We start from the raw sequence: 23,533 nt of genomic DNA on the forward strand, positions 1-23,533 counted from the left end.
TTTCCTGTCACAGTCCTTGAGTCAATCCTCATGCCCACACAGTAAAGTGAGTTTTCATTTCATTCTTGAATTCACTCAGGTAAGTGGGTGGGTATGTGCTCAAACTCAGAGACGAATTATCACATTAATCTGAGTCCATTAATCTCATTGCTCTGATTTTTTTTTTATTTCCTTTGAAACCAAATAATTCTTTACCTACTGCCCTTCATTGCTTGACAATAACTCAAGAAAAAAAAAGTATTAGAAAGAGTCAAGAACCAGGGTACTACTTGGCCAATGACTATTCATTTACATCTTCATGCTTTAGTGTCCCTCTTTTTAAAATGAGAATCATAGTATCTGGCCCAACTCTATAGATAACCAGAATAAGAGAAATACTACCTGTGAGAACACTTAAAATGCTTTGGAAGAAAGGCATAAGAATATTGTCACTGTAAAAAGAAAATGGTACAAAATAAGCAAAGGAATACAGCAAGTAAATAACAGAAGAAATCAGCAATCCCGGACACTGTTGTTACTGGCTATTCTCTTTTCTCTCTTAGCCATCTAACCTCAAAACATCTTCTGCAGTGATTGAAGTTTGTGTGCATGCTGCCAAATGCTCTAACATTCTTTAGGACCCAATACTGTAGGGAAACACACAGGGATGTAATTCACCCCTGAGAAACAGACTTTCGTTTCTCTATCCACCTCTCCTCTCAGTCTGTAAACTGATATTTGATGTAAGCACAAAGCCTCACTTGTTTTGGTCCAAATATCCAGATACATGGGTGGACTCCTTCTACCAAGGAATGTCATCAAAGTTCACATCTGCTGATTCCATAGCATGAGAGACCATTTGCCTCTAACCAAAACAGGGTAAAGCAGTTTTCCCATCTGAAAATAAATTGCTTTCACCCACTGAAAACGTATTGAGCATGAACAACATAGAAGGCACACTGCTGGATACTGTGAAGGATGTAAAGATAAATAAGTTAGACCTTGCCCTTGATAAGATCTTTTATAGGCCCACATTCTCAGATATAGATTTTACCCAGATTCAGTTCTCCTCCAGAACAGAGGCTGTGGTATTTTCTCCCTGTCCCCAGGGCTTAGTGCTATAGGTTGACTGAATGAATAAACAAAAGTATGGGTGTTCTAGTGAAGATGGTTCTTGTTCTTGTGCTCAGTTACAAGAAATTACATTTCTAGCCTCTTCACAGTCTGATTCCAAATGCTTAATTAAGAGGGAGAAAGAAACAGGTTAGAGACCACAAGGTAGACAAATGGAAAGCGAAGAGGAAAAGAATGGAAGATGGGAAAAGAAAAAGTACTGTGTAGGAGTCAGTGAAAAAAAATTCTGCAGAAAACTTAGGAAGAATTCAGTTGATTCTCAATAATCAGAATAAAATAGACAATAGCCTTGATGGGAAGAAAAAAAGAATTAGTGAAAATTTAATTAATCAAAGATTAAAAAGGGGGAAAAATGTTTCCTTTGGCCTCCAGCAAATGCCAGGCCACTTTGGCCAAAGCATGGAACCTTAAATAATGTTCCAAAGAATTTTATTTGGACAAGGAAGAATGTGAACCTCACCTAGCATAGGTCTCTGTCCACCTGCTGCTTTCATTACTTGAGGAATCAGTTCTCAAACTCATTGATCTCAAGACCTCTATACATGCTTTAACATTATTGAGAGTCCTAAAGAGCTTTTACTTATGTGAATTATATCTAATGATATATACCATATAGCATATCAAAACTCAGAAATTTTCAAAATATTATTTCAAATCAAGACAACAAACTGTACTTACTTTTTGTTGTGTTTACGCATAGACTTGAGGAAAAGTTCAGGATTCCAAGTAATAATTTATTTGAGAATAATGAGGTTACAGCTATCCTGGTAGATATGAACAAAGCTAATAAAAGTACAGAAGTTTTGAGAACAAATGAATTTTATTAATCTCTATAAATTCAAATAAATCTCTCTAAAATGTACATACTGATACTTTATACCTACTACCATAGAACATACAGGCAAGTACACACAGGTATTCTTTTAATTAGCAAAGTGATGATGTCATTCATGTCAAATAGCCCCCGGAAATTTCCACTGTACACTCTTGAGAGAATGAAAGTGAAAAAAGGAAATCATTTGTTGTTATCATAATGGAAATAGTTTCGACCTCATGGACCTCTTGAAAGGATCTTGAAGACATCCCTTGGCAGACCACCATTGGAGAACCAATGTAATCGATTAAGTTTAAGGTCATTTTGCATTTCCTATTACTAATAGAAGTGCATTTTCTCTGACAAATATTTTGTTCTCGTCCCCAGACCACCCTCTGAGAACAGTTGGCCGAGGGGACCCCGAGCCTAGTGGAACCCAAAGCGAAAAGTCCCAGACGCGTCGAGGTGAGCTGAGCTCCGAGAACTGAAATGCTCCCCTGGATTCGCCGAGAACGCCGGGTCTAGCAGCAAGTCGCGAACCAGCCACCCGCGCCGCCAAGGCGGGGCCGGAACTCGCGGAAGGCGGCCGCGTTCGCCCGGGCCCGGGGCAGAGGCCGCGGCGGCCGAGAGCGCGCAGCGCGGACTCCCCGGGACGCCGGCCCACCGCCCTCCCGCCGCAGGTAGGCCGGCCCCGCGGGGAGGAGCGCGGCCAGGCGCTCCCCAGGTGGCCGCCTCCGCCCTTTCGCACAGCTCTGTCGGCGCCTTCCCGGGAGCGAAGCAGGAGCTCGCGCCCTGCGTGTCCCCCGGATTCCCGTCTGCGGACCCCTGGCTCTTCCTCGGTGTGGGCGCGGGGGCCACCCCGACCCCGAGGAGAGCCAGGCCCAGAGCGTCGCCGAGATTTGGGGGACCCCGGAGATCGAGGGCCTGGCGCCCGCAGGAACCGCTCCAAAACGGGACCCCGGCCCGGGGGCGGCTGGAACATGTGCCGGGGTATACAGGTGCAGGGCCCGGCGGCGGGGCCGTGGCGGGGAAGGGGTTACGCCGAGGGGGCCACCTGGGCGGAGGTCACCTAGGCGGACGGGGTCGCGTTAGAACGCGAAGCTGAGAGTTGACCGCGGCGACAGGTGCTCGGTCAGCCCTCGGCCGAGTCCTGCGGCGCGGCTTCTGTCCCAGGCGTTCCCAGGGGCCGCTTTCCGGGCGCGCGTCGGGCTCGGGCGACCGAAACCGCGCGCGGGGCGCTTTCGCGCGAGGCTTTGGGTACAACAGGTCGGTGATTCAGTTCCCACAGCGACTCAAGTGCCGGGCCAGGGGCTCTTCTGATTTTTTCTTTTCTTTTTTTGTTCGTTTGTTTGTTTTAGTTTGTTTGACAGTTGCCAGACTATGTTTGCACTTCTGGTTCTACTCAGCCCTCTGCCCATGGTTACGTTCGCGTTTCCTGATTGCACAAGAACTCCGGAGGATTCTAAGCATGCGGGAGAAGAAGGTAAGCAAGGCTTCAGTTTCGAAGAAAACCCTTCTGGAAACTGGAGCCACACGTTATAGATCTCAAGCGGGAAAGTGTAATATTTGAAATTGCATGCCCCCATCAATCGTAGAAGCACTAAAATATCCTTTAGTTTAATTTGTGGTTTATTTGGCAAGGTTGTGGTTTTTTATGTTCTTTTCAATTTATGCAACTTTATTTATGTGTTTCGTTTGATAAATATAAGACCTGGTTTGTGGTTAACTGGAAAAGCTATTTTGACTTCTGAAAATCAGTGAGTGACGCTTTTCTAGATCGAGCTGTGTGGTAATTATAATGGGTATAATTGTTCTTCCTGGAAAGATGGACAGGAAGTCCACGTTCTAGTCTGGACTTGCCACATAACTCTGGGCAGGGTACTTAATCCCTTTGGTCTTGAATGTCTTCGGCTGTACAGTGATGGAGGTGGGATGTAAAATGATCTCTGAGGTCCTTTTTGACTTTCACATGTCTGGTTGTCTAGATTGAGGCAGATGGTTGAGAGATTAGGTTTGGGGCTTGCTAATTTAGAATTCCACAGCTATTAAGTTCCAGGTCATAAACAGATTGGTTCCTGCCTATATTTTAAAAGCCTAACCTAGCAAAACCAGAAAAGAAAAAAAATTGCCTGTTGTTCTCAGTATCCTTCTATCTGTCTAGTCACTGTGTTTCCCCACCCTCTGCCAGCACTTTGGATCTACTTCCCCACACATTCCCATCCCTTATCTCTTCTCATCGGATGCTACCTCAGCTCATTTTCATTTGGGAAGGATCTGTTACACTAATACTCCTAGCTGACTTATTAATGATTAATACAGCTTACTCTGTGTGTATGCAGTGTGTGTGTGTTTTAAGACAGGACAGTCCTTTAACCCAAAGGAATCAAATTCTGATAACAGAATTCTAGGCAACTGTAGGCTAGCTGGTGGGATAAGGAGAGATTATGGAAGGGGATCTTGGTACCTCCCAAATTGTACCATATATATAAGTCCACCCATATATAAGATTGTACTTAAAAGGTTCATACTCAGTAGAACCAGATGCTCCTCCCCAGAATGAATATACAGTGAGTATATTCTTTCATTTACATGATAGAGGCCTAAAAGACACTCTCAAGGATATCACAAACAATGGAAGGAATTTAGAGATCATTCTTGAGTGCAGAGGGCTGGAGATGTCTGTGGGAAATGTAGATGAGGGATCCTACCCATTTGAAAAGCCAACATATTCAGTCAGTAGCCACTTTATGAACACATGCTATATGTTAGGCCCTATGCTAGGTGCTGGAGACTCAGAAATGAAAGACTGTAATCCCTGCCCTGGAGGACCTCTTCATCTGGTGGGAGAGGCAGGGTGTAAACAGATAACCTCCATAAGCTCTGTAACAGAAGTAGGTACAGGGAACTGTGAGAGCAAAGAGCGAGTACCAGTAACTGTGCCTCGGGAGAGTTGTATGGCACAGAAGGCAGCTGTTTTCCAGCTGCAAATGGAATATAATAAATGGAAATATGAAAAATAACTGGAAAAAAGGGATTTTCAGCTAAATTCTGATAAAGCCTGAGAGCGGAGTTGAAATGACTTAAAAGGAGCTTATTTAGAAAATATGGGGAGAGAGAGGAGAGGAAGAGAATGGAATATTGTGTTTGGAATATTGTATTATGAGGGAAAACCTCTCATAATAGTCTAAGGAAAAACAGAGAAGGGAAGAGAATCTAAGGAAGCAGATGCAAAGTCCAGTGCATCCTCCAGCAATGATCAAGGGGAAAATACAAGCTCTTGCTGAGAGCCAAGGGTGCTCCGCGGTCAGGGAAGTTTGCTTCTTTTCAGGATTACTTAGAATCCAGATAACGAAGGAAAATATTTCTCCTGAGATTCATAAGGGATGCAGAGAAAAATTTGATCTGGCATTGAAGGTTAAGTCTAAGGTCAGCCACTAACAGAACCAGAACTTTCATATTCAGGAAAAGGGTAAACAGCAGCCCCTGGAAGGCATGTTTAATATAGTACTAATTATACTATCATGATCAGTTATAAATATATTTATGATATCAGCATAAATATTATTTTGGGAAAAACAAAAATGTGTCTTTTAAAAAATTTCCCTGCAAGTTAAAAGTGGCTTTTTTGAATCTCATTGTGTGGGGGGATATTTTTTATAACTCAACCTATTTGAACCGAAGACTGTCAATGGGAAATTTGGCATTGTTTTTTTAGCCAATAAAATGTAAAAATCCTGAGCATATCTGAGAAGTAGCAATGCAGAGGCAGATTTCTAATTCTCCATTCTGAAATTAGATTTCATGCAGAGTTAGGCAGGCTATGGGTTGCTTCACCACTGGTTTAGTACTTTAAACCTATGCCAAGGTGAGAAACACCAGACTATATCTATGAGTTGCCTCAACTGGTAGACTTTAGGTCAACAGTTTCTTCCTAATGTTGGAAAGCTGAGTTTGTTCATTCATTCAGTAATTTTTTGAACATGTCCTATGAGCCAGGCACCAACATCCCTGATTTAATGGAGCTTCCCTTCTATTAATGGTGAGGACAACAGAGTAGTATCAAATAAATAAGTAAAGCATATAGAACACCAGATGGTGACGAGTGCTATGGAGAAAAGCAGAGTGTGGACAGGTCATGCCAGAGGTGAGTGGGTAGCGATGGGTGTTCAAGGTAACATTGAATCAAATCCTGAAGGAGGTGAGGGAGACAAACTGAAAGAAGAAGGTTTCATTGAGAGGAAATAGCAAATATAAAAGCAGGCGAGAACCGGGTGTGTTGGAAGTCAGTGTAGCTACAACAGAATATAACAGAATATAGGAGGGAAAGTGCTAGAAAATGAAGTCAGAGGGATAAGGGCTTTGGACCAGATCACCAGATCATATATGGCCTTGTAGGCCATTGTAAGGACTTTGATTTTTACTCTGCAGGAGGTGGAATTTCTATCAGGAGGTTTTAACAAAGCAAAGTAGGAAAAAGTAGGAACAAAGTCTGACTTACCTTTTTAAAAGGATCTCTTTGGCTGTTATATTAAAAGCAGATTGTAGAGGAACAAGGGAACCACTTAGAAGGCCACTACAGGAACCCCAGTGAGGGGGTGGTGGAGGCTTGGAAAATCTTTCCATCTCCATTTGGTAGTAGCATAAAATCTACAAGAAGACAAGGAGGAAAAAGAATAGAAATATTTCACCACACTGGCCCCTCTCTGCCCGCCTTTTAGAATACCTCTTAAAACAACTGTCCCATTCTAGCTTCCCCCTTGGTTTAAACAGTCTGAATCTGCTATTTATAACATAGACATCATAGAGTAGTGCTGGCCAAAAGAAATATAATGTGAACCACATAAATAATTAAAATTTGTCTAATAGCCACATTTTTAAAAGTAAAAGATGAAATTAATTTTAATGTTTTTAATCCAATATTCAAAAATCATCATTTTAAAATATAAACAGTATACATTATTGAGCTATTTCACATTGTTTTCTTTTCCCCTACTAAATCTTTGAAATCCTGTGTGTGTTTTACACTTACAGTACATCTCAATTTGGACTAGCCACATTTCAAGTTCTCAATAGCCATAGGTGGCTAGTGGCTACTGTACTGGACAAAACAGTTCTAGAAAATTCAGACCTGGCCGAGTGCAGTGGCTCACACCTGTAATCCTAGCACTCTGAGAGGCCGAGGTGGGTGGATCATTTGAGCTCAGGAGTTCGAGACCAGCCTGAGCAAGAGCGAGACCCCGTCTCTACTGAAAATAGAAAGAAATTAGCTGGACAACTAAAAATATATATGGAAAAAATTAGCCGGGCATGGTAGCGCATGCCTATAGTCCCAGCTACTCGGGAGGCTGAGGCAGTTGGATTGCTTGAGCCCAGGAGTTTGAGGTTGCTGTGAGTAAGGCCGATGCCACGGCACTCTAGCCTGGGCAACAGAGTGAGACTCTGTCTCAAAAAAAAGAAAAAAAAAGAAAGGAAAAGAAAATTCAGACTTATTTGGAAAGATAATTAATTCATAGAAAAAATATCTTGGACGAAATGTGACTTCTCAAGGGGCTAAGAATAAATGCCCAACCTAAGGTCACTTACAAATTGGTATGTATTAGCTTTCCAGACCATGGTCTCTCATAAACAGTCTTTGCATTGCCCACTTTAATATATTTTTCCTTTAGTAATGGTTAGCAGTGAGAAGTAACAAAACTTTTAAATTCTTTCAGGCATTTCAATGTAGTTCTCGGAGAATTTCTGAATTCTAGTCTTGGCAATATGATCTGGCACAAAATCACTTAAGTATTGTTTGTGTGACACCAGAGCAAGTTTAAAGTTTGTGAGTTTTGAAAATACTACCATGGTGCACTGTTTTGGATTTATATCAACCTGTGCTTAACCTTATTAAGTTTACTATTTACCTTCCCAGCAAATACAGAGGGAGTCTCACAAAACATCATGGATATATATTTGGGGTATAGGGTGGAGGGAGCTGCTCCTTTGGGAGAAGAGGCTGAATGTCTTTTAATTAATCTTATAATTAATTTATAATTTCATTAACTTAAAAGTTTAGGATTTTATAAGTTTTAGTGTAAACTTGAATACAGCAATTTTACTATAAAAGTATTAATTTATAATTTTAGAACTTAAAGAGATCTTAGTGATTATTTAGTTCAATTCCCAATTTTACAAATGAAGAAATGGCAGCTCAGAGATTATAAGCGATTTATCCCATGATACACAGCTGATAGCTTAAGCCAAATCAAACCAAAAATCTCTGTCTTCTGTGTCCAAAACTCTGTCCATTATGCCCCACTAATTTGTCTCAGTAGAGATAATAGGGAACCAATCCTGTAGAAAGAGAATAGTCTGACCTGTCATTTATTGGAAAAACAATTGGAAGGAAAAGTGATAGTCAAATAATTTTCATTTATGCTACTAATTTTGGACATAATCAACTCAAGTATTTTCTAGAATTATGCTAATATTTGTACTTCATGTTTATCAGAAATTATCTTTACTGATACTGTTTTCTTGATCAGATTTTAAAGCCGTATAAGACAGTTTGGTATAATTTAACCACATCAAGAAGACTATTCACTTTTTCCATAATTAAAATAGGAATTTTGTACCTTATTTTTATCAATGGTTGAAATCTTTTTTATTTCTTTATTAGTCTTTACATCAAAAGAAGAAGCAAACTTTTTCATACATAGACACCTCCTATATAATAGATTTGATTTGGAGCTCTTCACTCCTGGTGACCTAGAAAGAGAATGCATTGAAGAACTTTGTAATTATGAAGAAGCCAGAGAGATTTTTGTGGATGAAGATAAAACGGTAATTTGGTTGTTCATGTTGATTTCCTGGAAACTTACTAAATTGTACTTAAGAAAGTAGAACTTTCAGTTATTAGAGATTTTATGGTTTAAACAAAATCAAGGGTGTGCATCTGTTTCTACTTCCTTAAAATGCTAATTAACCTATTAGACTTGGCTTTATACTTAATTCACTGGATTTATAGTAATTAGCAAATTGTTGACTATGTTGTGATTTTGTGTGTTTAATGTTTATTATATTCAAAATAATCATGGGGCAGAGTGAATTAAACTTTAAGATATTATTTGAGTTAGTACTCTAACTCAGGCTTCAATCATTTATGACTCTGAGCAATTTCTCCTATGGGACTTTACCCTTTTTCAATTACCCATATTTATAGTTCAAGAATTGACTTACAATCTACTATGTGCCAAGTGCTCTGCTACACTGAGGATACAAAATACATAGTCCCTGTATTCAGGAGTTTATTGTTTGGTCTATTAGTGTAATATAAGGGAAACATTTTTAGAAGTTCTCCCTGAAAAGAAAATTAAATACTATCTATTAATCTTAATCTCGATAAGGTACAAAACAGAAAGCACTGTGCCTGTTATAGACTGGCGTAATCTTAAAGAATGTTAAGTGACCCAAATTCTTTACTTTAGTATTAATAGGTTAAATAACCCCAGCTCCTTTTTCCATTTTTTAAGAGTCCCATTTTACTCTTTGGTCAATAAGAACCTCTCCAGGTGTCCTTCGAATGCAGGTGTTAATGGAACCTATTTCTTGATTCTTCTGTAATTATGTCCAGCCTCCCATTCTATACAAGTATTTGCCACATCTATTAAAGAGGGAAAACAAAGTATATACTTTGTATTTGTGCCTGTTCGGATTTTATTCTATTTTTCACAAACCCATTTTCTCATTTTGTCATGGTTCCTTAAAATCACTTCTGTTCTCTCAAGTAACATTGAACTTAAATTGTCTCAGGGATGTCTTCCCAAATCAATAAATACCTTTCAATAAAATCTCCTAAGACAAACTGAGGGCTCACCTAGCATAGAATTCAGACTCCTTTCCAAATATAGCAATGGCTCCACAGCCTCAACTTCTACCTTTGGTATTTTCACCTACTCTCTAATGCAGTAATTTTCCTTTATGCCTGAGAAGGGGCTCCAGTCAGGTGAAGAAAGAATAGCAGGACACAGTAGTAGAAAGCTGGGACTCACCGTAATCCCTTGACCGGTTAGAGAGATGGCAGAGACAGTGGTGGGGGTTAGTACTTTTATTTTTTTAATTTCCTCTACAATAATTTATCTTAAGTAGTGCTTTAATTAGAGTGAGTCATGCCCTCCAGCTTGAATGAACTGCGTGTGGCACATGCCAAGAGTTTACCACCCCTAGTCTAGGTCATTGGAACCAAATGAAATGATAAAAATGGATTAATTGTGGAAATTTTACCTTCTTCTTAGACCGCATTTTGGCAGGACTATTCAATAAAAGGACCAACTACAAAATCAGGTAAAGCAAGAATTGATCAAATGTAATGTTTTTCTTGACTCCTATTGTGATACATTTTAGTTTTATTGTTTGAGTTTGGTTGTTGCCCAACATACATACCTTATAAATCCAAGAAAGATTTCTCAATTATACACTGGGCTATCTAAGACAGAGAAGGCTACGTTCATCTATTTATACACTGAAAATCAAGTTTGGTGAGATACTACAGAAATGAGATAATAGGCTTAAATCTGTTTCAAACAACTCAGCTAAGTCAAGACTTGCACAGAATAAAAGTAGTATCCTTTTACCGTTACAAGTGAATGGAATACCTACACTAGGTAAATTAAGATTGTTGAATAGAATTAAGTAACTTCTTAATTAATTAAGAGATCCTTTATCCTATCTCTATTGATCATCTCTAACTGCTTTTTAGTCAGGTGTTTATTTTTTGCCAGCTGTTCTTTCATTTCTCATAGGCAGGGCTCCCTATTGGAGACTATATTGCAGAGTTACCCCAAGTTGCTTAATAAATATATCTTTGCGGTTAATAACAGAATGTGTCTAGTTGAGCAAAGAATATATTTATCCCGCTTAGTTTTGAATATTATCCGTTTAATATGACTTATTTAAAATAAATAAAAGAATGAATAACTAATAACTAGGGCTTTTAAAAGTGTCATTTAAATTTTTTTTCAGGTAGATTCACTAGCACAGACTTTTAAAGAAATCAGTATCAATGATTAGATACTTAATAATGTGTTTAGAACCTGTTTAGACGCCATGTTAACTTTGTTGAAATCATAAATGATACTGTACAGTTATATTTATGTTATTTGTATTATGTTATATTTATGTTATTTTAATGATTTCTCCTAAGATGGTAACAGAGAGAAAATTGACGTTATGGGCCTTCTTACTGGATTAATTGCTGCTGGAGTATTTTTGGTTATTTTTGGATTACTTGGTTACTATCTTTGTATCACTAAGTGTAATAGGCAACGACATCCAGGGTAAGTACCAAGTAAAAATATTTAATTCATTATTATACATTCTATATTGTTATTTTTAAATGGATCAAGGAAATGGCTGCCTATTTTTTTAAATAAATTTTTTATTTTAGATATATATGGAAGCTGGAAAAGTGGTATAGAGAGTTCCTGTATATTCACACAGTTTCCCACATTGTTAACGTCTCACATTACCATGGAAGATTTGTTAAAACTAAGAAAATGACATGGCACATAACTGTAATGTTCACTAAACTCCAGACCTTGCTTAGATTTCATCTGTTTTCTCATTAGTGTCCTCTTTCGAGGATCCAGTCAAGACCACGTTGCATTTAGTTGTCATGTCGTCCCAGGCTCCTCTAGTCTGTGACGATTGTTTGGTTGTCTAATTTGACACTTACATAAACAACCTAATGATGCTATTTCTAAGGTTCTTCAAAAGAATACAAGAAGTTTCACATACGTCAGCTCAATTTTTCAATATTTCCTTCTTAAGCCAGAAGCAGATACCAGTGTCTGCACATTATTTCCAGAGGCAAGAAGCCCTGTAGTTTTTACTCTGAGTCACAGAGCTAGCGGATCTATGCGGCTACCCAAACAGAAACAGTGCGTCTGGCTTTTTAATTAAACTATTTTTATTGACACTTTAAATAGAAAATAATAAAATGGTTATAAAATGAGGATAATAGCACATTAATAAAGCTTCATAAAGATTGATAAAGGCCATAATTGTTTGTATAATAAAAGTTCAGTATCCTTATTGAAATAAAAGTGTTAATTATCTGCCCAGTAAGTGTGGATGAATAGGTACAGAAATAACCTTGTTCCAAAAAAAGCACCATGGGGGGGCATGGGCAATATATATAACCTGAACTTTTGTACCCCCGTAATAAGCTGAAATTAAAAAAAAAAAGCACCAGATGCTAAACAGGCTGTTAGAAATCGATGCTTGTATATTCCTAATCACACTTTCAAATTCTGTGAACTAGCTCATGATGGTGACCAAGTGTACTTTGTTGTAACTGGTCTTTTGATTTATCGTTTCAGCAAAATGGGCAGTGTTTTGGTATCCTTCCAATAGAATAGAAAGTATTGTTTATCATATATATTAAAAGATTCTTTTTTTTCTAAGTTAGGAATGGCTTTCAACTCATATCAAGTAAAATTTAAATTCCACAAAATGACTGGCTTGTACTCTTCAAAAAATGTCTGTGTCATGAACTTCAAAGGAAGAGCTAAGGAACTAACTGTTCCAAATTAAAATGGATGACATGACAGTTAATGCAGTGTGTGATCCTGGACTATATCATGGACCAGAAAAATAAATTGCTACAAAGGAAAGTTTGGGGGAAAATTTAAATATGGACTAGATGTTAAATAATATTGAACCAGTGTTAAGTTTCCGGGATTTGAAAACTATCTGAAGACCTTTCCTTTTTTTTTTTTTTTTTGAGACAGAGTCTCGCTTTGTTGCCTGGGCTAGAGTGAGTGCCGTGGCATCAGCCTAGCTCACAGCAACCTCAAACTCCTGGGCTTAAGCGATCCTCCTGCCTCAGCCTCCCGAGTAGCTGGGACTACAGGCATGCGCCACCATGCCTGGTTAATTTTTTTTTGTATATATATATTTTAGTTGGCCAGATAATTTCTTTGTATTTTTAGTAGAGACGGGGTCTTGCTCTTGCTCAGGCTGGTCTCGAACTCCTGAGCTCAGAAGATCCACCCGCCTCGGCCTCCCAGAGTGCTAGGATTACAGGTGTGAGCCACCATACCTAGCCAATTCTACTTTTCTTTTGTTTTTTTTTGTTTTTTTTTTTTGAGAAAGAGCCTTGCTCTGTCACCCAGCCTAGAGTGCAGTGGCATCATCATAGCTCACTGGAACCTCAAACTTCTGGGCTCAAGGGATCCTCCTGCCTCAGCTCTCCCGAGTAGCTGGGACTACAGACATACATGCCACCACCCTGGGCTAATTTTTCTATTTTTGTTAGAGATGGGGTCTCACGGTTGCTCAGGCTGGTCTTGAACTCCTGACCTCAAGCGATCCTCCCACCTCAGGCTCCCAGAGTGCTAGGGTTATAGGCAGTGAGCCTCCGTGTCGACACATAATCCTATTTTTCAGAAATTGCTACTATTATGAGTTTGATGTGTATAACTCCAGATTTTTTTCTATATGTAAACTAATATATTTTATGTTTTAAAAAGATGTTTGTTATATGTTCCCTTTTGCAACTTGCCTTTGGCACTGGACAATATAATTTAAATACATTTCCAGTGCAGTACTTTTTTTAAAAAATGGTAAAATATACATAAAATTTACTATCTTAACCATTTTTAAGTGTACAGTTCAGTAGTGTTAAGTACATTCACCTTGTTGTGCAACCAATCTCCAGTTTTTCCACCTTTTCATTTTGTAACAGTGAAGCTGTGTACCCATTGAACAAAGTACACTCCTCCCCTGAGGCCCTGACAATCACCATTCTATTATCTGTATCTGATTTTTTCTACTTTGGGACTTTATATAAGTGGAATCATACAGTATTAGTCTCTATTTCTAACTGGCTTATCTAATGCAATACTTTTAAATCATTAAGAGTCCTCAAAATTTTATTTATATATTCTTAGACATTTATTTATTCAATTATTATATTTGGTATAAAGTAGTTTTTTATTCTGCAATGTAGTAAGATGTGATTCCTTCCTAAAATACATTAGTCTTAGCCCAGTACTGTTTCTGGAAGAGAACAGGGTGTATTCTCTCCATCCCAGAAATACATATAGTATAAGTGGTTAACTGTGTGAGCTCTGGAGTCACACTGCCTAGGTTCAAATCCTTGGTATACAACTAACTAGCCTGACTTTAGACATGTTACTTAAATGTACACCCTGCCTCAGTTTCCCCATAAGTAAATTGAGGATAATAATTGGAACCATCACATTACATAGTTCCAGAGGGGTACCATTTACATGGACCACAGTATATTTTGTGCAATATGGTAGCCCAGATAATAATAATATGTATCTCATAGGGGAATTACGAGAACTAAATAATTTGATATAGAAAAAGTATTTAAAATAGTGCTTGGCATGTAGCAAGTACTCAGTAAATATTAGCCATTATTATTAATTTGCAAACCAAGATTCTTCTAAAAGCTTGTGTAAGAATTTTACGTCTTCCTGTCTGGTATTCATTGTTTCTTTAAAAAGAGATCAGGACTTGGAATGAGCTACAGGTTATCCAGCATTCATATAGAATTAAAAGGTATTATCAAAAGGTAATATAGGTAATCAGAGATATTATATTGCAAATAAGCTTTTTTCAAACTTAGCAGATCTATAAAAATTTTATTTGGCCTCTGAAATCTCCCTTAGCCCCATTTATAACTGTCTTCCACATCACCTGTTGTTGCTAACCATACACTGTTCACCACTTCCACACCACCTTCTCTTTTAGTGCTGTCTGTATTTTGTAGAAAGTGTATTATGGCACATGAAGGAGAAGACATGGAGTGATGACCAGTTGATTGAGGCCACTAGATAACAAAAAAGCAACTTGAATATAAACATGTAAAATGTAGAACACTCCCCCTCCTCATAAATGGCTCGGAATGTCAAGCAGGCATATGATCAGTGTGGGATACAACTAGTCACTTTGGAGGACATGAGTTCCAGAGGTAATCACTGGAAAAGGGTGTTCCAAGGAGATAGAACTGTGGGAGCAAAGATGGCTGCTACCAAGGCTCATGTAGGAGATGTTAAGCAAAATAATCTTGACTGCAGATTTAAGAGCTTTGATAAAGAGTAGTGAGTGATTGGGGAAATTGTTGGATAATTGGAATGGCAGCCACAAGTTTACATCTGAGTTGCTAGACAAGGAGGGGTGGACCACTTATGCAGAGGATTAAAAGGAAAAATGGCCTTTGAGAAAGGTTTTTGAGAATATGGATGGTAATATGCTAGGTTTTAGGAACACAGTGGAGAGTAAAACAGAGATAGTGCCTGCCCCCATGGATCTCACACTCTGGTTTCTTAATTAATTTGTACTAGAACAGGGAGAAACTGGATGCTAGCACTGTAATTCAGGTGTGAGGTCATGAGTCTAGATTTGTCTTCGGGGGAAAAAGAAGCTGTAGGACTTGATGCCTGATTAGAAAGCACTAGGGGATGTTGGAAGAATGTGACTTGAATCTAAACTTCTATCCTGAAGATATTATATATACATGGAAACTGGGAGGAAGAAAATAAAATTTGGATTTGACAGAACAAAATAGCACATATTTTAAAGATAGCTCAAGAAAGGACAACACAACAAAAAGACAACCCGATTTTTAAAACCACAAAGGACTCAAATTGACATTTCATCAAAGAAGATATACATATACATACATATACATTGCATGAAATATGATATACTCATTCAATGGAATATTATTCAACCATAAAAAGAAATAAAGTTCTGATGCATACTACAACATGGATGAACCTTGAAAACATTATATCATGTAAAAGAAGCTAGATACAGAAGAACAACTATTGTATGATTCTACTTATGTGAAATATCTAGAATAGGCAAATCCATAGGGACAGAAAGTAGATTAGAGGTTGCCTTGGCCTGGGAGGAAGGAGGTTTCTCAATCTATTTGTGCTGCTATAGCAGAATACCTGAGACTGGGTAATTTATAAAGAACAGAAATTTATTTCTCACAGTTCTGGAAGCTGGGAAGTCCAAGATCAAGGTGCCAGCACATTTGGTGTCTGGTGAGGGCTTGGTCTCTGTCTCCAAGATGGCGATTTGAATGCTGCATCCCCCAGAGGAGAGGAAAGCTGTTTCCTACATGGCAGAAGAGCAGAAGAAAGGGAACCCCTCCTGCAAGGCTTTTTTATAGTGGCATTAATCCATTCACGAGGGCAAGGTCTTCGTGACCTAAATACCTCCTAGAAGGCCCCACCTCCCAACACTGTTGCATTGAAGATTAAGTTTCAACGTGAGTTTGGGAGGGGACAAAAACATTCACACCATCCCAGGGGGAATGGAGAGTTATTGCTTCATATGTAGAGTTTCTGTTTGGGGTGATGAAAGAGTTATGGACATAGATAGTGGAGAGGGTTGTACAACATTGTCAGTGTCATTAATACCACCAAATTGTACACTTAAAAATGGTTAAAATGGCAAACTTTATGTTATATTTATATTTTTTGGTCACCAAAAAGTTTTTTTAATTGGAAAAAAGAAAAGAAAGGATAAGAGTTTAAGACAGCAGATGTGGAATTAGGATTCCCCTAGTGGAGGACAAAGTTGAAGACATGAGAGTAGGCAAGTTCTCTAAGTGTAATGAAAGCACAGAAGGGAAAGGACAGAGCCTTAAAGGATACCCACAGTCTGGGTGCAGAAAGAAGAAGAGGTGCCAACAAAGAGGGCAGAGGAAGAGGGAACATAAACAGTAATTCTAGCCGCACGACAGAATGCTTGAAAAGCTCCCTGGGGCCGTATGTCACTGATGGGCATGGACTAAAAAGTTTGTCTCTGAATCCTGTAAAAATTTGAGAAGTGAGAGAAAGTAAGGAAAAATTTGTTTAATTTTTCTTAAACCACTGTCTTTATGCTGACAGACCTCTATTAATTTCCCATATTTCAGAGAGAGGAAATGAGCAAGGCCTTTCCATTTTCTAGGACTTTTCACTAAGACATTATTCAATATGGCTCTCTCCACAAGCTGGGGGACTCCACAAGGTTAATAAAGATAGGCAAAATTTGTCTTTGGAGATTCTTCTTGCTTTTTATCTTTCCTTCTCTTCCACCTGATTCACAATGTTTTTTTGGAAAAGATAATGTATGTCCTCATGTTTAATAATTTCTCTCAAGGTCTGGGATAGCCTAGCTATTATTCAGTGCCCTCGTGCTTGACATTTCCTTCTCTCTTCTCTGCTTTTCTTCATTTTTCTACTTTCCTGCACCACTGTGTCCTTTCACCTTATGCTTTCTTATCTGTGAAACATTCCTGTCTTCTTCCCTGCACGAAGACAAAAGCAGAGTTCAAAGACACAGGAAGGGGCTGGACGCAATGGCTCATGCCTGTAATCCTGGCACTTTGGGAGGCCAAAGTGGGAGGATCACTTGAGGCCAGGAGTTTGAGGCCAGCCTGGGCAACATAATGAGACCCCATCTCCACAAAAAATTTAAAAAATTAGCCAGTCATGGTAATGCATGCCTGTAGTCCGAGATACTTGGGAGCCCAGCCTGGGTGACAGAGCGAGACCTTGTCTTTTTTTAAAAAAAAGAGAGTATAAATTGGTGCCATGATTGTGGCATGTCTTCTTGTATATTATTGTAAAATTTAAAACCTTATGATATCTCTTATTTTAAAAGTAAAATTAGTTATACTCAATGTTAGTACAATGTAATGCTGTGTAGTTCACAGATCATTTTTTACATCAGTAGTCTCACTCTGATTCTCACAGCAACTCTTTGACTTTTAGGGGAAATTTCAAACTAAGTTTACTAGACATTCTCTTAGGTTGGTGTTAACTTTTAACACTTACTAAAGTACCTTTCATTTATTATCTCAAGAAATCCTTTCAGCAGAGTTATTTGTTCTCTTTTTATATTTTGTAAGTCTGAAAGTAAGAGGAGGGGAGGGAATATTTGAGAAAGAAAAGAATAAAAAATAAGATCATTGTCAGAAAAGCTTGCCTCATTCCTCTGTAAAAACATGCCAAGAAATGGAAAACAAGATCTTTTCATTTCTTCATTTCTATATTTGTGGAGGAAAGCAGGCATAATATGATGTTGCCAGTTCTAGATGTTACTAGTACATGCGTTCTGATTTCAATGTAGGGGGTATGATGTATAAGAGAACACTGTGTGGATATTTAATAGCTGATATAATTATTACATCATTTCTATATATTAAATTTTGAAAGTCAGCATGGAAAAATATATTTGTTCAAATAAAATATCTGTCTCTACCGTTTCCTATAAGCAAATAAATAGAACTTTTGGTCGCGAGCTATTGACTGTGGGAATTGGCTGCTTACCATGAATACATTCCAGATTTCTGACAGAGGAGGAATTGTGTTGAGCCCTCTAAGTAAACTTGTGATCCTCTCAGTCACCTCTCAATGATTGACAGATTATCCAGTTCCCAGATTTACACAGACCTTTTGCTTTTCTTCTCTCTCTCTCATTTTTTCTCTGCTTGCCTCTAATTTCAAATCTCCTTATTACCTCCAAAAGAAAAAGGTGTTCTAAGGGACAAATTGGCTGATTTAGTTTGGAAAAGTTTGCAGTATTTTGGGTCTGTTAAACTGTTTTTTGATGGGGAGAATATTGTAAATATTGATTAGAGGTTGGGGATTACCTGTGAATGTTAATGATCTCGTTAGCCCTAACTATAGGAGGTTAATTTGTGTATAGATTCTTTATAGACAGCCAACTTCACAGTCTAAACACTTCGATTTCCTAATCTTTAAATTATAATTTGTAATTCACAAGTGAGAAGGAAAAACCATAGGTTTAAAACACCACACTTGTGTTGCATTTCAACTTTCATTGGCTGACAAGCTTTTGTGAAAATGGTGGGACTTGAACTAAGCCATATTTTAAAAAAAATTGTTGGTTTTAGATCAGTGCGGGCTGGCGGGCAGAGATAATATTTCAAGAAAGGGAACAATACCAGTGAAAGCACAGAGAAAGCCTAAGAATTCACTACACATACAGGGGAGTGTAAAGAAGCCGCCTTGGCAAGAGCAGAGAGCTATAAAAAATAAGGCGAGGCCAGGATAACGGAGGCTTTGAACAGAAGAAGGCATAGGAGTTAGAATTTGATTCAGTGGAAAGTAGGCTGCAGCTAGGCTTTTGAGGAGAAGAGTGACGTGAAGGAAGTACTGTTTAGGAAGGCTTGACCAGGCAGCAGGACTACAGGAGGGTACAGAGGAGGCCAGGCATCAGCTGTTGTGATTATCTCTGTGGCGTCTGTTTCCTTGGCTTGGAGTTGTGCCACCTTTCAACAAGGCTAAGATTTGGTTTCGCATCATACGTTGAGAAAGTTCTAATTCAGGAGTGGGAGAAGAGAATGCATGTGTTTTGAGTCCCTGTTGTAGCGTGCCAGACACTGCTAGAAGCTTTCCATAGAACATCTTACTCAAGCTGCACAAAACAACTCCGTTGAGGTAGTTACTGTTAACCCCATTTTAGAGAGGAGGCAACTGAGTTAGGTAACTTGCCTTTGGTCATATAGCTATGAAATGACAGGATCAGGTTTCAAACTCACGTCTGACTCCAAAGCTCTTGGTCTTTCCCCTATACCTAGACACTTTCAGAGTGTGGATAAAATAAAACTATTGTATTCATAAATTGTGTTCAAAATAGTCAGCTGGATTTTTAAATACTGCCATCTCACCCAAAAAAGGCTGCCTTTCCTAGACCTGAATGCTGTCTCTCTGTTTAGCTCTTCAGCCGTCTACGTAAGAAGGGGTAGGCACACTCCCTCCATCATTTTTAGAAGACCTGAGGAGGCTGTCTTGTCTCCATCGTCACCTTCTGTGGAAGACACAGGATTACCTTCTTATGAACAAGCAGTGGCACTGACAAGAAAACACAATGTTTCCCCACCACCACCATATCCTGGGCCAGCAAAAGGATTTCGGGTATTTAAAAAATCTATGTCTCTCCCATCTCACTAAGTCCACCTTGCCATCTTGGTATAAGAAATGCATGTTATTTAAATGGTTTGTTCTCCCTGAATGAAAAAAGACATATGTATTCAGCTCTTTGTGATAAACTACAAGGAATAAAGGAGGAATGAGCACATTCCTGGTGCTCATTCTGTGGTGTACTGCACCACAGATGTTATGTCTGCAACTTGGACCTGAACTTGATCATTATCAGCTTGATAAGAGACTTTGACTCCATATTCTTGCAGATAAGAAGAAAGCACTTTTTTATGTTTTCATGGTTCAAAAAAAAAAAAAATCTTTGTTATAGATAGCACAGTTAAAACTAGGGAACTGTTTGTATCCTTTGTACAAATAAAGGTTCTGGATTTCTTGTGTTGAATATTTTAAAAGTAAGAATTTCTAATCATTAAGATTATCCAAAATCATGGTATTAGATGTACTCTTTATTAGGATTTCTTTTTGGTTGGAAATACTTCACAGAATTCTACATTTCAATATAAATCTGTGACCTTAATATAATCATGTGGTTTTATATTTTAAATTATTGTATAGCAATCACCATATTTTACAGGTTTTGGTTCTTAACTCTTACTATCAGTCATGTTTTGTTATGGGTAGTGGGGTCAGTACTTTTCCTTTTTTTGGCGGGGGGTGGACAGAGTCTCGCTTTGTCGCCCCAAGGTAGAGTGCAGATGTGTCATCATAGCTCACTGCAACCTCAAACTCCTGGCCTCAAGTGATCCTCCTGCCTTAGCATCCTTAGTAGCTGGGACTACAGATGCACATCACTACGCCTGGCTAATTTTTTCTATTTTTGGTAGAGATGGGGGGTCTCATTCTTGCTCAGGCTGGAACTCCTAACCTTAAGCAGTCCTCCAGCCTCAGCCTCCCAGAGTGCTAGGATTACGGGTGTGAACCACTGTGCCCAGCCCAGTAGTTTTCTTTTTCTAAAAAGTACTGCTTGCTATGAAGTTAGTTCTTCAGAAGGTACAGGGTTACAATGGAAAGGATTTATAAGGGTTGTTATGCTATCAAATAAATAAATAGGCCTCAAATCTAGGAGTGACTAGAACTTGATAAAGGTGCCCGTGTTACTGATGAGTAGATATTCCCATCTTCAGTGCTAAATTTTCTACATATATATAATGTATATCTATAACTACATATGGTTATCTTGAAAATTTGTTGAACTTCATAAATAATGGTTTGAGAATCTGGAAAAAGTAATTTGCTTTTCTGCTATTAAAATAATATTGATTAAAGTTACCAGAAGCCCTTTCCATCTCTTAATATATCTAAACACCAAGGAAAAACACTGTAAGTAATCATTTTAACCCATTCTTTATCTAGTCTTATAATCATATAGAACCAGTTTTTCCTTAAGAATGTAGCAGAGTATAAGCTATAAACTTCTGGAGTATGTGTGTACAAATTTATGTGGGTGGGTATGTATATATATTTGTTTCCATATGTATATATGAATTTGTTTCCTCTTTTCAGGAGCTCAAGAAATAACATATTTCTGAAAAACAGAATAGAAAATTCTGTTCTTTATGTTTTTGCTAGGCATTTTCTTATTATTTGGGATCATTTACAAAATGATGTTTTGTTTTATAATTTTTACAGGGATAAGACTGCAAACCCACATGCATTTGATAATTCCTTCCAAATTAAATGTTAGAAAGTATAAGTTGTATCATAGCGCATGTGTGAGTGTGTGTGTCTCCATTTTAAGACAGCATGATCTTAAGGCAAATAAAAGTAAGACCTTCGTCATTACAGACTGCCAAACACCTTTCAGATTCTCTGAGTCTCTTTGGTTGCTTGTCACAAATAAATCATCTAGCAACATTGAGATTTAATTAGAAAGTCTAACTTTTCTTTTAAAAGTTACCTATATTACTATAAAAATTCTGTTAGTCCTATCTTGCTTTAAATAAGCACTTTTTCTCATGTAACTTCTCACTTTGCACTTTCTTTTAATCCTCTTTAAAAATTTATAGGCAAATTCTACTTTGCTCACTTTGTAATAATCATTCTAAGACATAGGAAAGATAACTTGCCCCCAGTCTAACAGATTGAGGACAGCTGGGTTTAGAATAAGTGAGCAGCCTGGCTAGTTCAGTTGGTAGAGCATGAGACTCTTAATCTCAGGGTCGTGGGTTTGAGCCCCACGTTGGGCACCAAAAATTAAAAAAAAAAAAAAAATAAGTGAGCATACTTTTCTAGACCCATTTTGTGCCTATAAAATTACAGTGCCTCAAATTATGAAATCCAGGGAATGGTCTAAATCGATGAGAGAAATGTATAAGAATTTCTCATATATACATACATTATTTTATATGTATACATATGTTATATATATGTTTATACATTCTCACACACATGAGAAATACTTATGCCAAATAGAAATATAAGATATGTATCTTTCGGTGAATCTTAATGTGAAATGTTCCATGAACTCGTTTATTTCTGTCGACTCCCAAAAGTCTAACTACAATGTTAGCTTCAGAACCTGTGACAACCCCACTCTGCCCCAGCAACAGCCTAGATTTGTCATCTGCCCTCATTTTGTGTAAAACAGTTCTAGCTTGAATGAATCTAGAATTCATCATTAAGATTGTGAAGTCACTGGTACTTACAGAACATCCAATGTCAAGATCATAATACTTTAAATATAAAAAGGAAAATGTGACAGAACCATTATTGGCAAATGCTTATAAAGACTGAAAGGAAAATATCTCAATATAAAATCACTGACATATATTTCTGTCTTTTTCACCTTTTTTTATTCCTGTTGTACATTTGGTGATGGATTTGTTGCTTTGTTTGATTGATTCATTTTGTTCATGTTTCTTCCTGAGGCAATTGATAAGTGTTAACCATTAAATCTATCTTTTTTTAAGGGACAGGGTCTTGCTCTGTCACCCAGGCTTGAAGAGTACAGTGGTGCAGTCATAACTCACTGTAACCTGAAACTCCTGGCCTCAAGTGATCCTCCCACCTCGGCATCACGAGTAGCTAGGAATACAGGTGCACGCCACCACGCCCACCTAATTGTTAAAAATTTTTTTTCTAGAGACAGGTCTCACTTATGTTGCCCACGTTGGTCTTGAACTCCCGTCCCCAAGCAATCCTCCTGTCTCTCCCTCCCAAAGTGCTGGGATCACAGGCATGAGCCACTGGGCCAGGCCCATTAAGTCTATTTTGACACAAGGTTTTATATATAATTAGATCAGTTTTCTACTCTGTTCCAATCAGGAAATAAATGAATATGGAAAGGAGAATTGGATCGAATATAAAAGGAGAATTGGAGCTGGGCACAGTGGTATGGATAGTCCCAGCTACTTGGGAGGCTGGGGCAGGAGGATCACTTGAGTCCATGAGTCCTGGGCTGTAGTCTCCACTATGCCAATAGGGTGTCTGCACTAAGTTCAGCATCAATATGGTGACCTCCTGGGAGGGGGGGACCACCAGATTGCCTAAGGAGAGGCAAACTGGCACAAGTCAGAAACAGAGCAGGTGAAAACTCCTGTGCTGATCAGTAGTGGGATTATGCCTGTCAGTAACCACTGCACTCCAGCCTGGGCAACACAGCAAGACCCCGTCTCTTTAAAAGAAAGGA

At 38.4% G+C, this 23,533-nt stretch overlaps 1 protein-coding gene and 1 non-coding gene across 4 annotated transcripts; both read left to right on the plus strand.

Moving 5' to 3' along the window:
• The first annotated feature begins 2,536 nt into the window (after positions 1–2,536).
• PRRG4 (proline rich and Gla domain 4) lies at positions 2,537–20,233 on the plus strand. 3 transcript variants are annotated; one of them, XM_045557746.1, is made up of 6 exons: positions 2,537–2,607; positions 3,286–3,410; positions 8,586–8,749; positions 10,201–10,249; positions 11,109–11,241; positions 19,680–20,233. In XM_045557746.1, the coding sequence occupies exons 2-6, from the start codon at positions 3,308–3,310 to the stop codon at positions 19,912–19,914; spliced, it is 684 nt and encodes a 227-aa protein (XP_045413702.1). In that variant the 5' UTR covers positions 2,537–2,607; positions 3,286–3,307; the 3' UTR covers positions 19,915–20,233. The 3 variants fall into 3 exon arrangements, with proteins under 3 accessions (XP_045413702.1, XP_045413701.1, XP_045413703.1); XM_045557745.1 differs by lacking the exon at positions 2,537–2,607 and adding an exon at positions 2,683–2,925; XM_045557747.1 differs by lacking the exon at positions 2,537–2,607 and adding an exon at positions 2,683–2,917.
• A 1,785-nt stretch (positions 20,234–22,018) lies between these two features.
• Positions 22,019–22,091, plus strand: TRNAK-CUU. Its single transcript has one exon. It is a non-coding gene; the product is annotated as a tRNA-Lys (tRNA).
• The last annotated feature ends 1,442 nt before the right edge of the window (positions 22,092–23,533 follow it).

Source organism: Lemur catta, chromosome 7, assembly GCF_020740605.2.
Source record: "Lemur catta isolate mLemCat1 chromosome 7, mLemCat1.pri, whole genome shotgun sequence".
NCBI lineage: Eukaryota > Metazoa > Chordata > Mammalia > Primates > Lemuridae > Lemur > Lemur catta.